The sequence below is a fragment of the Periophthalmus magnuspinnatus genome, chromosome 7 (assembly GCF_009829125.3).
Source record: "Periophthalmus magnuspinnatus isolate fPerMag1 chromosome 7, fPerMag1.2.pri, whole genome shotgun sequence".
Classification (NCBI taxonomy): Eukaryota; Metazoa; Chordata; class Actinopteri; order Gobiiformes; family Gobiidae; genus Periophthalmus; species Periophthalmus magnuspinnatus.
Window position 1 is genome coordinate 23,607,367 of NC_047132.1, and position 16,871 is coordinate 23,624,237.

General features: G+C 38.2%; 1 protein-coding gene across 1 annotated transcript; it reads right to left on the bottom strand.

Annotated features, from left to right (window-relative positions):
- Positions 1-7,885: 7,885 nt before the first annotated feature.
- Positions 7,886-16,660, bottom strand: b4galt5 (UDP-Gal:betaGlcNAc beta 1,4- galactosyltransferase, polypeptide 5). The gene is made up of 8 exons (XM_055223365.1): positions 16,537-16,660; positions 16,343-16,456; positions 15,922-16,049; positions 14,697-14,813; positions 14,065-14,252; positions 13,857-13,979; positions 12,871-12,972; positions 7,886-12,166 (listed from the first exon to the last, which is right to left on the bottom strand). The coding sequence occupies exons 1-8, from the start codon at positions 16,634-16,636 to the stop codon at positions 12,019-12,021; spliced, it is 1,020 nt and encodes a 339-aa protein (XP_055079340.1). The 5' UTR covers positions 16,637-16,660; the 3' UTR covers positions 7,886-12,018.
- Positions 16,661-16,871: the final 211 nt, after the last annotated feature.

Here is a 16,871-nt window from a genome sequence, read left to right on the forward strand (position 1 = left end):
TAAAGCTACTGATAAAAAAGAAAAAAAAAACTGGAAGACTTTGAAGTGATACATTCTGGAACTATTACTTAATATCTGATTTATGTACTTTTTACACAGTATTATTATTTTAAGCATATTTTAGTCTGACAAAATATGGACTTTAATACACCAAAACATCATCTCAATTCAGTACGAGCTTTTGCCTCTACCCCTCCCATTCCACAGTGTTCATCTCACAGTTGTTTCATTCCCTCTTTCCCTGTATCCCACCTTTGACCTCTGACCTCTTCATCCGCTCAATACTCTCGCACTGCCAGGATTTTTTTTTTATTGTTATTATTTTTATACCTCGCCTCTGGTTTTCATTATGCTGTGACTGCTCCATCCTGCTCTGGTTATATCAGTTGGAGATGTTGTGTTTAAAGAACAAGGGCATAAAGCCTGATGTTGTCCAGAGATCCAGGTGTAGAAGTGAAGTCTAACCTCATTGTGTGGCTCATTATAGTCAGCTTCATTCATTTATCACGTGCATTTGTCTCAACAAAAACATCATCTAAAAAATATTCCTTTTACTCATCTATTTAAAAGGGTCCTTCAAATGCTTGTTTCCACAGAGATGTTATTGCGTTGACTGGAATTTTCAACTGCATGGCATTAAGCACCACCAGGCCAAGTTACAGGTCAGATTTGTGGAGATGCGACTCCGCTCCTGGTAACAATGCATGTCATTCAAGACACTGTGGAGCAATAAAAACAGCTGTAATGATGTTTTATGTCATACTGTGGAACATTCCAGGCAAAGCAATAAAATCTCCATGGAGACAAATGGGTAGGGGCCCAGAAAGTTACATAGTGTATCTTTAAGTAATAGTAGTAGTAGTCAGTAGTAGATGCAAAAAACATTCCCACACCAGAGGAGCTCAAGAAAGACTTTTTAACCTCCGTGGAGACGAACGGGTAGGAGCCAAGAAAGTTACATATTACAACTTAAAGTATTCGTAATTGTAGTAATAGTAGTAGTAGTAGTAGTAGTAGTAATAGTAGTTAATAGTAGTGCCTGTAGTATGCAAAAAATATCCCCACATTAGAGGAGCTCAAGAAAGACTTTTTAATCTCCATGGAGACAAACGGATAGGGGTCCAAGAAAGTTACATAGTGCACCTTTTAGTAGTAGTAGTAGTAGTAGTAGTAGTAGTAGTAGTAGTGATGGTAGTAGTAGTAGTAGTAGTAGTAGTAGTAGTAGTAGTAGTAGTAGTAGTAGCTATAGTATGCAAAAAACATTCCCACATCAGAGGAGCTCAAGAAAGACCTTTTAATCTCCATGGAGACAAACGGGTAGGGGCCCCTCTACCAACCTTTAGTAGTAGTAGTAGTAGTAGTAGTAGTAGTAGTAGTAATAATGGTGGTAGTAGAAGTATTAGAAGTAGTAGTAATAGTGGTTGTAGTAGTTAGCAGTAATAGCTGTAGTATGCAAAAAACATTCCCACATCAGAGGGAGAGAAAGACATTTTCAAACAGTTGCACATTATAACTAGGTACTTTCTCATGACTCCACTTGAACTGCAAAAACTCCATGACAACCGCATCTATGTCAATATAATAATAATTTTAAAAAAGACTGTTAAAGAGTGGGCTCTCCTCTCTGACAAAACTGCTCACGTCAACAGTACATACTTCTTATTCCCACAGCCAATATAGTCCGAGGCATATTAATAATGATACATTTCTGGATCCTATTACAAACTGACAGGAAATTAATCAGGGAGGGATGTCGCTGTCTAAACTATGTGCTGATAAGGGCTGAAATCTGCCGACAGAGCAACCTGGCTTTGAGTTCAGTTGTAATTTAAAATGTGTTTACTGTCTCAAACCTGGGATAGTGAGATAGGATAGGAAAAGAAATGGGGGTGTAGCGCTTTGCAAATCTGAGTGAATAAATCATTGTTTGGGCTCGGCCGAAAGGAGATTCCAAAACATGATAATTTGGGGTTTAGTCCAACAATGAATGGAGAGGGAACAGCTTGAAGAAGCAAGAACTAGTACCCCACCCAGTGTCCATGTAGTTGCTCAAACATGATACCCGATAACGTAAACGCACAAATAAATCACGAGCAAGAACCATGGACTGTATATATATAAATTCTTCTTTACACAATTTTTGATACTAACTCCAGCCACAAGGGGTCAGCAAAGTGAAAAGTTATCCATTTTTTAGTATGGAAATGTGAATTATACAGTCTCTGGCTTGTAGTTTTTTTTGTTTTCGTTTTTTTTTTTCTAACTTGAGCGCATTTTAGACCTGATGTTGTTTCATTTTGGTTATAGTCTGAGTTTCGCTCCAGTTTTGATGGATGTGCAAGCGTGAACGCAGCCCTAAACGGAGCCCTGAAACTGACCAATGCACAGCTTAATGTGAGTGAGAAGTGAAGAAGAGGAGAGAAGACAGAGCTGCAAACAGCGACGAGACACTCAACAAAATAGTGTCAAGGACGTGTGAAGTGGAAGCTTGTACGGACAGGAGTCACAACATGCTGCTCATGACTGGAGCTCTGAGTGAGAAAGACAACTAAAACAAATGGGAAACGCACCAACCATGTCCATCCTGACCACCCCATAAATCCCTTGTTGGTGGAGATGTTATTCCTTTTCATGGAATGTCCCATCGTATGGCAAAATCTAATTCTATGGAGACAAGCAGGTGATGGGACCAAGATCTATGGGAAAATGAGCCCCTACACAGATATAGTCTATGTTTATTGTGAGGTATTTTTTAAGCCAGTAAATGCAAGATAGATAAGATAACTTTCATATTGTGGATTAATTCAAGGAAAGCTATAGCATCATAATGAAAAACGAGAAGAAAAGTTATAGTGCACCTTTCATTAAAGTTAAATTGGTGTTAAACATGTTTTCTCTTCACTCTGCAAACTGAAGCCAACTGTGGGTTTGGGTTTGCGTCCAAGTGTAATTTGTGGATTTTTTTGTATTTCCAGGGAAAATCTGTAATTGGTGGGACAAAATCCGTAAACGTACGATAGCCCTCAGAACAAACTTTCCACAAATGTTTGTGCAATTATTCACAATTTTGGAATAATCCCCTTCCAAGCAATCCTTAATATGCATTAGATTAACAATTTTGATGCAGGCCTAAATCAGACATTAATTTCCGTTGAGTTCTTTTTTCCCAAACAGCGCAGTCAATAACACCATATTGCAAACACTTTCAGACCAGACGTCATACCATGTCTTTATTTCTGTGGATACATTTACTTAGTTGAAACCAGACAAACAGGAGAGAAGCCCTCAGGCCGGACAGGTGCCTGTACCAGGATATCCCATGGGAGATATCACAAAACAAAGGATCAGCCTATTGTTAACCCGGAGATAACATGTGCACGAACAAAACAACAGCTATATGCATGTGAGTGTATGTATGCATGTGTGTGTGTGTTTGTGTGAGCCTGTATGTGTGTGCGTAGGCAGGGTCACAGCTGTCTACATGCTGTAACACTGAGCTCCTCTTTACACCTAACAGACCATGACAAACATTACATAACAGGCTGTGAAGTGATGAATGCCTATTACATTTGCACACATATAGAAACTCAGGGGAACCCGTGAGGCACTATTGTCCTATATTCTTCAGACCTGATTGAAGCTGATAGGAGAGAGCCCTGAATGCATGATGTCAGCACACATATAATAGAGAACCAAGAGGAAAGCTAAAAACTGCAGCAGGCTAAAGGGCATTTCTGGCTGGTTGAATCTCAAAGCTGAGCTAGTGCGTTTGCAGGAAGGACACAACACTGGCTGAAGCGAGGGCCTATTTTCACTGCGTCTGCACAAGAATGAGCAATGCACATATTGATTTACGTATGCTTGTGAGTAAACTTCTTCATGTAGATAGACCACAACTGTGTCACTCAGTATAGAGGTTAGTAGAAGTAGAGTAAAGTTCACAGATTAATGTAATTTTCCCTTTTGCTGCATAGGAATGGCTAAAATATTCTTCCAACTGTCACATGACCATGGAATTTTAATTTAGCATTTTGTATAAGAAAAAAGTAAGGTATAGGTTTGCGTCATATGCTTTTCCTATCATATCCCTCTTTGTTTTTCCAGTTTAAAAAAAATCACATTGACTACATTCTGAGGCATATATCATGTTATCATACCTCATAAGTGATATCAAACATTATAAAGCTATATGTATAAAACGGCATTTTCCCTAATATGGTAACAGTTCAATAGTAAATAAACAAATCTTACTCCCATAGCTGAAAGTTGTTTCTCTAAAAATGGCTGGATGATTAGTGGCAATAGGGAATACAGCCGTCCCAATGCTGACATAGTTTATATGTAACTTATACTGGGTGTAAGTGGAGCTGTTTGAAGTCAGTTGATGGACCCTCAGCTGTTTACTTGATCTTTCCTTTATCTCTCGCTTTTCTTAGAGTGCCGCCCATTGCACACAGAAATTCTCACTATCTTGTTCTTCTAATGGCAGGAAATGTCATAAAATAATGATTCATGCGTGCTCATTTACAGACAGCGACGTATGCAACAGTGGCAATCAAAACCAAAGCAAGTGTTATGTAAGGTTTATTTAAAAGGATCCTTGTGGAGTTGCAGATCATGGAGCTCTGCTGGGAAAAGTGCAGTGGAACAACAAACAGCGTACAAAGACAAGGATGGATACATCAGAGAGAGGGGGAGATGAGGCTGGAGACAGAGAGGTGCCGTGTAGATGAATTAATGTGGGCAGAATCATGTGCATACCAGAGCAGCTCTTGACTTCTGAAGAGGCGTCTCCTTATGTGTGCAAATGGAGAGTGTCTGAATGAAAAAATATATATGTCACTGAATGAACATGATAACTGAGCAGCATTTTTGCAGTGGTGTTGACTTTTCTATTGACTTGCACCATTATTACTTTTATCAATGACTTTAAGTTCTTACGTTATTAAATAATGCATCCAATTCATGTTTATGTAGAGCAAACAAGGTAGTACAGTACATTTTAGCAACAGGGGTTAACAGTAACAACTGTAGTAGTTTTCAGTTAAAAATGCATTATGTACCTGCTTGTCTCCTTGGTGATGTTATTGCTTTGCCTGGAATCCTCCTGTATCTGTTTTGGTATCTATTTTGCTCAGAAAAACTGAATAGCAATGGGGGTCATCTTTTCACAGAGCTGACCTGTAATTTGGTCTAGTGCTGTTACCTGCTTGTCTCAATGTTTAATACATATATAGTTACAATTTAACCCAAAGCGTTGCATGTACCAGAAAAATTACAAAGTGCACATATGATATTAACAATGCTCCTTTGTAAGGTACTTTTTATTTGATTTCTTTAAAAATATGATCAAATTATAACACCTCACAGCAGTTCATCTTTTCAAATGAACCTTTTCTTCTCTTCTGGGCACCCGTTACAGCCCTGATGGTAGGGGTGATGTTTGAATGAACAACTCCAGCAGTGTGCTCCTGCCAGAGCAGCTCTCACATCTGAAGAGGCTGCTCCTTATGTGGCTTGGTCTGAGGAGTGACACGACCACAGAGCCTCTGCCAACGATCCTTCACGCATTGGTCACACCGAGGCATCAACATAAGGGGCTTTTAAAACACAAGATTGTATTATTGGAGAACAATACACCACACTTGTTTGACACTTCTAAAATGAAACTAGCTATTTAATTGTCTTGCAGCTGCTGTCCAAAAAGAACAAAAAATACTGAGGGAGTGGCTTGCAGCAAACGGAGAATTTGCTGATAGAGCTCTGTGCGGCTAAAATCCGTGGAGCTGCAGAGAAAACATGTGTTACTGATTTGATGTACTGCCCATTTCAACTAATCTATAACAATTTGAGCTTTAAACATGTTATAGAGTCCTCATCAAAACTTGATTATAAGGTTGCGTTCATGTAAAGCTGTAGGACAGGTCAGACTTGTATGATGGAATTTACTGTATAACTGTCACATTGCAGAGTTGTTGATCTGGATATCTCTGTCATCATGAAACACAAACTGGCACACAGAAAGTTCAACATCTTTTCCTGACAACACATAATAATAATTTAAAACTTAAAACTGTCTTCACAAAAATCTCTAATGAGTAATTCAAGCACTACTTCAGCTGACCTGGAAACATGGAAAGTCCCTCTGCCTTTTTGCAGATTTACGTGGGTGGACAAATAAACTAATGAGTTATGGACTTCATTACAAAATCCCCCTCCTATTTGGTGTGTTGTTGTTTTTGCTGGAGGATAATTGAATCAGTTGTCACTCGCTAACTGGCCGAGATGTGCGGTTAATGTGCTAATCGCTACAGGGCTGCAGCTGTTTGGATTAAATGAATCTCAAGTGACCTCCACAGTCGAAGCTCCTCATTCTGCCTTTTGCTCTGGTCTCCAAGTGTCCATATGTGGGAGATAGAGTGGGCATCTAAGTATTTCTTTGTACACAGCTTAGAAATATCTGTACTGTGTCTAGATTGATGGCTGTTTGTAAAAGTTTTTCTTCAAACTTGTATAAAGAGCCAAGGGCACTAGCCTCACAGAAACAAGATCCCGATGTCAGTTACCAGTCTGGGTGGGGCGTTTCTGAGCATAGTTTGCTTGTTCTCCATGTCAGTTGATCTGTTTATAGGATCAGAGATTTTAATCAAGATCAAATTAAATTAGATTTTTTTTAATTTATGCATTAAAAAAAAGGAACAAGACATGTCAACGGAGTTTTGCTGCCACAGTAAAGCTAACAACAACAACTAGCATGCACTTCTGATAGTGGACAATAAAACACTTATAATTAGATGCAGATAACACGCAGCAGACTTATTTTGACCTCAAGAGCTGCTTATACAATATGTCTGCAAGACAAATTTAGCTCAAATACATGATAAAAAATGGGTACAGGCCCTTTAAAGGACATATGTATCATATGTAAATATGCCAGATTGAAGCCGCAGGCTAATTTCCATAGACAGTTATTCCTGACACCCATGTACAGTAAATCTAGTCAGGTTTTCTCTGGAAACTCTCAATTGCACCTAACAACATCAAATCCTCCAGCTAGGTAGTTCTGACCAAACATGGCACTGAAGCATGGGTCAAATGCAGATGACAAATTGGCGTACAGGGATACTAAAGTACAATTTCCCTTTTACTCAATTACATTATGCAGTTAGTGACATCATGACCGCTCTGAATGTGTCCAAATATCATATACAAATGTCTTCTTTTGTTTTGTGCTCTGTTTCTACACTAAGAGAGGACGTGGTGATATCTATATCCGTACCTGTTAGCAGAACACTTTCCCTGCTCTAGCTACTGCCGTTTCATCTGCACAATGAAATCAGAGATATTTTTAGACTCACCTCCAACTCTTCTGTCAACATCTAAAGTGTTCAAATGCTTTTTACCTTTTTTTCCTCTTGATCATTTTGAAGTATTATCTCATAGTTCAACACAGTGATAGCAGTGTGTGTCATGTGTTCCTGTTGGCTGCACTATTTGACATCTGCATTTTATGGAAGTAATAAATGTCTGTTAACAGGAAGCAGGTCTGTGCATGTTGTAACCACAACACAGAAGTAGTAGGCAATCCAGTGTGAGATGTTATTGCTTTGCTTGAAATCTTCAGCATAGCATTAAAATAATCTATTTGTTTTATTCAATTATGCATTCTTACTATGAGATCTGATCTATGACTTGTGACTGGAGTATTCCACGTCAAACAAAATAAATAAATGTACTATAACAATTTGTACTATTTTGGACGACCAGGCAATATTTGAGAACATATTTAGACGACTTCTTCCACCTTGGCTATGTCATCGGTTGGAGAAAAAAGAAACACCATACCATGATTTCATTAAGAGAAAGCATTGGGGACATGATATGAATCTTTACAAGTTTGTCTTTTATTATCGGTGTACTCTGACAATAACAATGATGGTATAAAAGAAAAGTCTCCATCATACAAATTTCAATAATCAAAAGATAATGTGCCAATACACAAACAGATACACATAAGGCTGACATCAAACTTTGACAAGTGGCTTCAAATGGCTTCAGGTCAAGGAGGACTATACCTCCTTACAATCAGGTATAACTGTAAATGTAGCAGTATTTTTTCATATTTTTATTCTAGTTTGCTTTCCTTCAAAATATGTGTTTTTGGAGTGGGTTGTGGTTCTTGTTTGGGTGCCATTTTGGATCGGTACTTGCTAATCTACAATGGTTTATAGTCAAAGATGTTACTCAAATATGGACATGAATACAATAAATTATGATACTTCTAGGACACTGGGATGAAGTAATGGGTGAAAATGATGTACTAGGAAGTATTTTGAGTACCTCTAAATGATACCACAATCACTTGTCCACAACCCCTCCAAAGTCTTGTTCTCAACACTAGCATCTGTAGTGATTTAAGTCCTTATAATTCGCTAAAACACTACACACAATATTTACAATGATTTTTTTCTTGATATGAACATTTTTTCTCAATTTAAACATTTCTCTTATAAAAATAAAAACTTAAAATGTAAAAAAACAAAAACACTGCAATAAATTAATAAGCTTAAGGCTGCCAGTTTCATCGGGTACATGGTAAAACAGCATACCGTCATTGAAACAGACACAGAATGGATCTGAACAGGGGAGCTCAACGGGTGTCAAAGGTCAAGTTTGTTTTCAAATGAGCAGCAGCAAGCCTGGTTATGGTCTACTATGAGACCACAAGATAAACATATTTTGGCATGCTCTTAAGAGGGTTTACCATCCATTTGTTTATTTAGATTGTGCAGAAAGATAAGAAAAACAAACAGAAATTAAAAAAAAAACATGCTCCTATTTGGTTACCCTTTTTTGAAATGATCATGTGAATTGCTTTGATAAAATGCAATGGCTGATGAAGCTGCCAGTTCATTGCACAAAAAAAATAGTTTTCTCTTTTTAGTTAACATTTGGCTTCTGCTATAAGTCCATCTAGCTTTTAATTTAAAGCAATGAAAAATAAACATGTGGATAATATAGAATAGGTTGAAAAACGAATAGAAAATGAAACCTTTTATCAACTATACATTAGCCATTTCACTCAAACACACAAGGAAAAGAAAACTTAACACATACAGTAAGTCGCTAGGGTCCATGACTGTCACAGTCACCTCTTAGTGAGTGGCTATGAGGTATACAACGTGTTTTTGAAGTGGCAACCAAATATCTATAGGCAGCTTGATGCATCACTGCTTAATGAAAAGGCAACGGCTGAATTTCACTACAGATAAAAGCATAAGATGAACTCAGTTTAAGATACTGTGCAAGTAGGACGAAAAGTGTACTATACGGATTCAGTAATTTTTTTTTTTTTAATGTTATTTTATTGTTACTTATGCATTTAGTTTGAATAACTTCATTTGTTACTTTAATGGATTTATTGTGATAATAAATATGACAATTAGTACAATCTTCACACTATGGGATGTAGTACTACGATTTACAGTATGTTCTTTCCATTGGCGGGGGTTAGGAATTTGAAGTAGACATCCAGTGAAGCACGTAGAGCATAGAGCAGCCATCGCAAAAGGTTAGCTCTGAAAAATCAGCACCATTGATTATCAATTAGTCCACAAGGTGCTTAGTGAAAGACAGAGACCACTAGCTCTTTTAGGCGTCTTGCCTTTCCTGTGGTTGTCACACAAAATGGCTTTATCAGATATAATACATGTCAGGCTACAAGGGCAGGTCCATTTCATCACAATGTATCAAAAATGTAAAATTTTGGTAAAATACATACAGCTGTGGTTGCTAGGTTTTTACAGGAAAACATAATAATGTTAAAGAATCCAAGTCACCTACACTAAGCTGCTTTAATACATTTTATACAGGAAACCTTCTGCCAACCACAGCTGCCATTATTTTACTGTAAAAATTTTAGCTTTTCATTGCACAATGTAGATAAGATGGACCACTTCCTGTTTAGCCTCAAAACCCCACATAAATACATATTAGGGACTACAGGTTTCAGTGCATCTAACACAGTCGGTCATGTGAGCCACCTACTTAATTATCACATCAACAACAAGATAATAGAACTCAACAATTACACAAAATAATTCTTAAAAGATCAAATAAATAAAAACGAGGTCCTGCCTCTTGTTATTTCATTGTGGTAACATAAACAATTAGCCACATTTTCCCCCCAAAAGACACATCTTATAAATGCATACAAGGCGATTTGTGTGAAGTATAGCTTCAAGACTAAAGACACACTCTGATGATGATGAAGATGTGTTGGTGAAAAATGAAGTTTTACAATAGTGGTCAAATTACTGAAAATCAACACTGTTAAACACGCAAATCAAAAAGACACTGTGCACTGCTGTTAGTTCACTGCATGCTGTTTCAAAAAATCTCCTGCCTGACATTTGGGCTGCAAGCTAACAAGCTAACAGGGTAATGAGTAGTTCATCACCAGATCTGATTTGTTATAGCATCAACATGTGAACTTCCCCTGTTTGTGTTTTTAACACACTTTATCATCCAAGTGGAATTATTTCAATAGTTACAGTACACATGCCTACAGACATTAAACTCAATTAGTCAATGTAACTGTGTATATTAATCCAACCACAAGAGGTCACAAGCATGTGCACTCTGACCAGGAAAGCATCTCGCTACAACCTATGCCAAATCTATGTTCAAAGGATCTACAATTAGGTTATCTGCTAATTTGATAAGAAAATGAATGCATGAATGAAAGTTCAGCAGGAAATTAACTATTGAAATAACACTGAAATAATTCCACTTTTCCACTGGGCCTTGCTTCACTGCAGTGAAGCAAGGCCCAGACAACCATTTTACCAACACAAAACTAATGGAAAAAACATCCAAGCTTCAAAACAGCTTTGGTAAACACCAGTGACAATGACAGTGATCAAGTATAGTCTCCAGATCCTCCTAAAAGTGAAAGTGAGTAAACATTATGGAACCTAAAATAGCCAGCTCGCTCTCTCTCTTTCGCTCTCTCTTCCTCCCTCGTGTCTGTTTCTACAGACGATACACACACACACACACACACACACACACACACACACAAACCAGCCCAAAGCTATCGTCAGTGCCACTCGTGCACTGGCAGGGACTTTGCATAGCTCCCCCTCTCCTCTCCAAACACACATACATGCGCACACACAGGGTTGTAGGGGATGGTCATGTTTGTTAGGCAAAGGTGTGTTTTGTGGAAACATTTGCATACACAGTCGCTCTTAGTCCAGTGGCTAAGCTAGCACCCGGCTATTGCATCTGTATACAGTGAGGAAGTCAGCTCTAAGTTTTCAGCTGTCTGGTATATTACAGCTTATTATTATTATTGCTAACATTGATACAGTCACGTACACAAGCCCGAACATCCGATTCTCCTATGCAAATACAAGGACATCACAGTACTTAAATGAAATGATGAATATATTAACTATTTCAATAAAACAGTCTTTCTATATCTTGTCTCTAATATAATTTGGCATACTATCTGCAGAACCAGCTGCAGGAGTCCAGGCTTCATCCCACGGCTGTGTATTGTACATGTGCATGCAAATATCTTTACTGCATTTGTGAAAATAAGAAGTGCAAGAGCAGAGCAAATCCCCAGGACAACATCAGCCCAGTAAAATGTGTGCATGTATGTATGAGGGACTGTTTTTTTAGCAAAGACAGAGCTGAGGGTTGTGGGAAATTGATGCTGAAGGCCAAAATGGTCTGAAAAGGCATGTGAAGACTACAATAAGCCCAAATGAGTGGAGTGATGGGGACAATGGCACAGATTAGCGCAACATTGATCCACATTTTTGTATGATTTACCAAACATACTTGTTTTGGTCATCCATTTTTTGCATACAAAAAAAAAAAAAAAAAAAAAAATCTAATGAAATGAAATTTCCTAAACAGTGCTGCGACTATGGTGACAATATGGCTGCTGTCCCAGGACACTTCCCAGTGAGGGCTTTGTTTTTGCAGTCCAGCTGAGGGTGTAGGTCAATAGTCAGCAACTGGAGCTAGTTTCCTGCTCAGGCTGACTGTGATGTTGGTGTACAGAGGCCTCCTGGACACCAGGGGAGAGTAGTTCAGGTTGTTAAGGCCATCCACTTTCTGCCGCTCCTTTGAATGGCGCAAAAGACTATACCTGTGGAAAAGTAACAGATATTACAAATTCAATAGAGGATAGAAATGGAACTTTTTCTTGCATGTGAAAATAAGGTGTGCTAAAGGAGGGGGGAGCGAGTAAGGGTGTGTTGGAGTACAAACACGTGAGTTGTTCAAAGTGAGAGTATGGTATGTAACAGTTGTGAATTAATAAACAATACCATGAAACTGGACAGGCAGGTTTTGTGATTGTTCATAGCATGCATGTGGAGTATATCTCTGGGTGTGATTTTACATATATATTACACAACTACAGTGGGTTAGAACTGAGGAAAAAATACAAACAAACATTTGATCATATTATTTAAATTATTTAAGACAATTTGCGTGTACAATTTACCAATATATTGAGCACTTTTTGCAAACAGTTTGAATTGCAAACTACAATTGAACTTTCACTAATTTAACCTTTAATTTTTCAAGTTTTTATCTTTTTGCCAAAATAGACAGTCTTGCCTGTTATATTGAATTACCAAATTGAGTAAAAGTGCAAAAGCATGATTGGAATCCGACCCTGACGCACATCACATGCAAAGTCTTTAAATGCTTCAAAACTCTGAAAGTCACTGCTTTGGGCCTTTCATGTGACTGGCTTACATCACATGAGCCTAAGCCCCCAGTACAATTATCAGCTGCCACTTTTCACCATAGACCAGAGTTTATTTCAGACTTAGACACACTCACCTCCCCAAGAACTGGACCTCCCCGCGATGGTGGTGTGGGATAGACTTGTAGCGCCCCTGGTCTCCTTGTGGACGGCTCACTGTGTAATTGGCGTAATGCACCCTGTACAAACAAAGTTACTCCATGTCAATCCATACAGCACACAGTAAGCTTTGAATGGCAACATGTTTTTAGTAAACAGTTATCTCAAAGATATGCGTACTGTTAAATTCCAAATGTTCTCCCATGATATAATCTAAAGAGAAAACACAGAGGAATACAATACTAATCATTATAGTAAAATGCAAACACAGCTTAATGAATTACAGCTGCCTTGGAGCCTTATGGTTGGACAATGATGCAGTGTGCCAAAGACAAATAGAGAGGAAAAAAGCATTATTTCTCAACCGGCCAAACCCAGTAGTTTGCAAACTGTTGTCAAGGTAACATTGGTTGAGATAGTTCTCTCTAATGACACTAAAAACCTGGCAAACAAGTGTGATCATAGGTAAACTTTAGAGTTACACGCCAAATAAATATTTGCCTTTCTTTAAATGAACTGTATGTAGTCTGCTCTCTTACAGTTTTAAATAAGGTCTTACAATCACAACTAAACCAGTGCCTTAGCGTGCATGTAGAGAGCACAAGTAAGTTTTTCTCATTCTCAGTATTTGGACAGGCCATGCCTCACCTGAAAGTTCAAAACCTCCAGAATTCAGTCACTGAGCTGCAGAGGCTGCACTAGCACTTATTAAGGATTGGCTGCACGTTCTGGGGTTCAAATAATGGGAATTCAGATCTGAGACTTGTTTTTGTCTTAAACCAACTGTCAGTGTTGAAACTGGTAACCCAAATGAGGGATTCATTTTAGTCCCCAGAAAGCCAAATATTTCCTGTTGTTGTATTTGCTTGATGGGTTGATGTGCAGATCTCACTAAAGTCAATGACACCAATACAGTCACATGGTTGGTGTGGGTCAATGACTCTTTATGTCAGTTCTTCCTCACCTGTTCCATAGGTCATCGTCCTCTCCTCCCCAGCCCCAGAATGCATTAGGAAATCCATTAATCTTTTTGAACTGCTTCACCATGAGGCCACTGACACCACCGAAGAATTCATTATACGGAAGCCTTGGAGGGACAGTGACATTAAACATTACAGATTAAGGAAAGAGATACTTATAAATCTCAAAGCGGGCAGGAGGGAAGCACTTACATGTAGGAGTACTTGTCCAAATGTACTGCAAAGTGCCGGGGCATGCCAGTGCAGCCATAGTAGTTTCTGTCATTCTCCATGAGGTGGTCTACGTCATGAAAGATCAGACAATCCCAGTCGAAGTCCTTCATGGCCTCCTTATAGCCAACGTTAAACAACATAGCTCTGTTGAATGGCTCTGTGCCCCCCTGGGGGAAAAATAATATTGAGGTTAATATTTAGTATATATAAATTATGCATGTTGTAATTTTTTTTTTTTTACAATTCTCTGAAAATTCGCAAATTTTGTGTTCACATAATAAAAACCTGACCCATTAAAATCTTGTGTGTAAAATTGAATGTTTAAAAAAAAAAAAAAAAAAAGAGATTATTACTATATTATGGTAACTCTCTTTTTGCATCTTTGGGCTTTAGGCAGGGTACATCCTAAAAAGTAGCCAGTTGCATGGTTCCACATTTGCTCAGTGAATGCATTTTAGATGCACAGATTATTTTAACCACAGAATTGTTATAAGCTGCTGATAAGATGCTATACATAACCAACACATTGTTTTGTGCATGTATTTTTCAAGATATTAGAAACAACAGTATTATGTGAAAATGAGTTGTTTTGTTTTTTAGAGGGTATGTACCTGCTCTATTACATAAAAGGCAAATTGGAGTCTTTGTTTTTGCAGCACGGGCACCAGGTGTCTCAGGAGGATGGGTAAGTGTTCGTGACGATTTCTAAATGGAACTAGAATTGCCACCTAAAAACAACAACACAAAAACACAGAATTCATGATATTGTTGAAAGTATAGAAAGATGAAAGCAGGGGTATAGGTATACATCAATTATGAATAGAAGGTTACATAGCAGAAAATTAAGCAACATTTGGATGTTGAAGAAAGGTAATAATTGACACTGCTCCAGGATACTGTGTACATAAAAACACACTCACAGCCCTTGGCATTTGCAGAATAAATGAGATGGATAAACATATGTTTCTTATTCAGAAGTCCTAAATAAAAAATGTTCCTTACGTTGTATCACTTCAACTGCTATTACTACAAACCTTAAATTCATATTGTGTTTAGATGGAATATTCATCTACAGTATCCAAATTCTATTAATCTTTATTTAGCAGGAGTCGTGCTTTTGGGCATAAAAACATTGTAGTGAACAAATACATGCATGTGACATGGCACTCTTGTAATAAGTTTATAATATTTGATAAATTACATTACACAAAATTAGAGGTGGGCGATATGGACAAAAATGTATATATCGATGTTTGATGTATATCATGATATCTTTTAATGTGATATCTTTCCCTATAGGCTGATGATACAAAATGTAGAAATGTAAATGTGAAACTTGCTTTGGTGATGTCTGTTCCTGAATAAAAAAAAAATCCAATATAAAATAATAGTATTTTAAATAACAGCTTACTTGCCCTCAGTTATAGCCTATTAGGGCTGGGTTTAATTTAAAGCAGCGCAGTATACAGCGTAGCCATATGTTAGTAGCCCCTGAAAACTCAGGGGCTGCTAACATATCCCTGTGGGTCCTGGTGGACAGTATTAGTCCAGACTCTGAGAGCAGGACATGCAGATGGAGCAGCCTGTGACACAGGCAACCATCAGGCTGCAGCTCTGTGCTCTATGTGATGGGAGGAGTCAGGGAAACAAACAGGCTGAGCATCGACTCTTTTTTCATAGGATTACATTATATCAATATTTACGATATGGCCAAGTTTATATCTTGTGCAAAATTATATCGATACATTTTAATATCAATATTGCCCAGCTCTACTCAAAATGACCTACAATGTGTTTATTATTAGTATCTACATTGAGTATTCATGACTTTCTTACTTTCCATCGAGGTAAACAGTCCTGGGGCTTCCAGTACCCTCCCATGGTTATTCCAGGCTGTACCTCCAGCAGCGACCTCTCCACATCCTCCAAAGACACCTCGCTCATGTTCACTTCAAGCCTACCCGCTGGGAGAGAAAAACAAACAGTAGAAATTACAATAGGCCTCACTGCCTGTGCATAGTAAAAGAAGCGAGCCACAACTAATTGCCCTGGCACATAAATCGCCAATCCATTAGTTGCAATAACCCCATTTTGCATGCATTTTAAGTGTAATAATGCATCTGGACCATTAAAATGATGTGTCATTAGAAGGGGCACCTCAATAAATCCCACAAAGCAATCTTGTTAGTGTGGTTTAAACACTTAAACATTAGCCACAAGTGCGATGTCGAAAGCTAAACTGTAAAAATGTACTCACTCATAGAGGGCAGTCGCTCAGGGCAGAGCTGTGATGAGAGATAAGTGAAGCCCTCTGGAAGGTATGTGGTGGGCGGAGCATCACTGTCACTCATGTTAAAGTCATAGGAGTAGTCTAGAATATGGCATCAATAGAAATGCATTAGTCACACTGAAGTTACAAAATGTGTGAATGTGGATGGGATTATATCTTACCTGTGCCATTGCTGTAGGTGCCCCTCACCACCTGCTCCAGGACCTGAGCTCCGATGTTCTTCACGTTCTCCCTGATCTGGATCCCTCTGGCTTGGACCATGAACACATACTCATTCACTGTGGACATAAAGACAACAGGGGGCGATGTTTAGAGACAGCAGATGACAATTACAAGCACCAATATTAATAATGCATTGGAGTCATACAGCGCCTTTTCTGTTATCTTGCCACTATAAACAAACAAGTGGTGGAAAACTAAAACTTGATTGGCTAAAATAGCAATGACCAACAGGAAGTCTTAATCTAAATACATTTGGGCACAAAAGACGTATTAG

Bases quoted from the DNA above. Each gene is read 5' to 3' on its own strand.
- b4galt5 (XM_055223365.1), bottom strand. From the start codon at position 16,636: ATGGTCCAAGCCAGAGGGATCCAGATCAGGGAGAACGTGAAGAACATC. The intron at 16,050-16,342 runs GTGAGTACATTT...TTTCTCTCCCAG, and splicing joins TGAGCGACTGCCCTCTATGA to CGGGTAGGCTTGAAGTGAAC. The intron at 12,167-12,870 runs GTGAGTGTGTCT...ACTTTTCCACAG, and splicing joins GAGGTCCAGTTCTTGGGGAG to GTATAGTCTTTTGCGCCATT.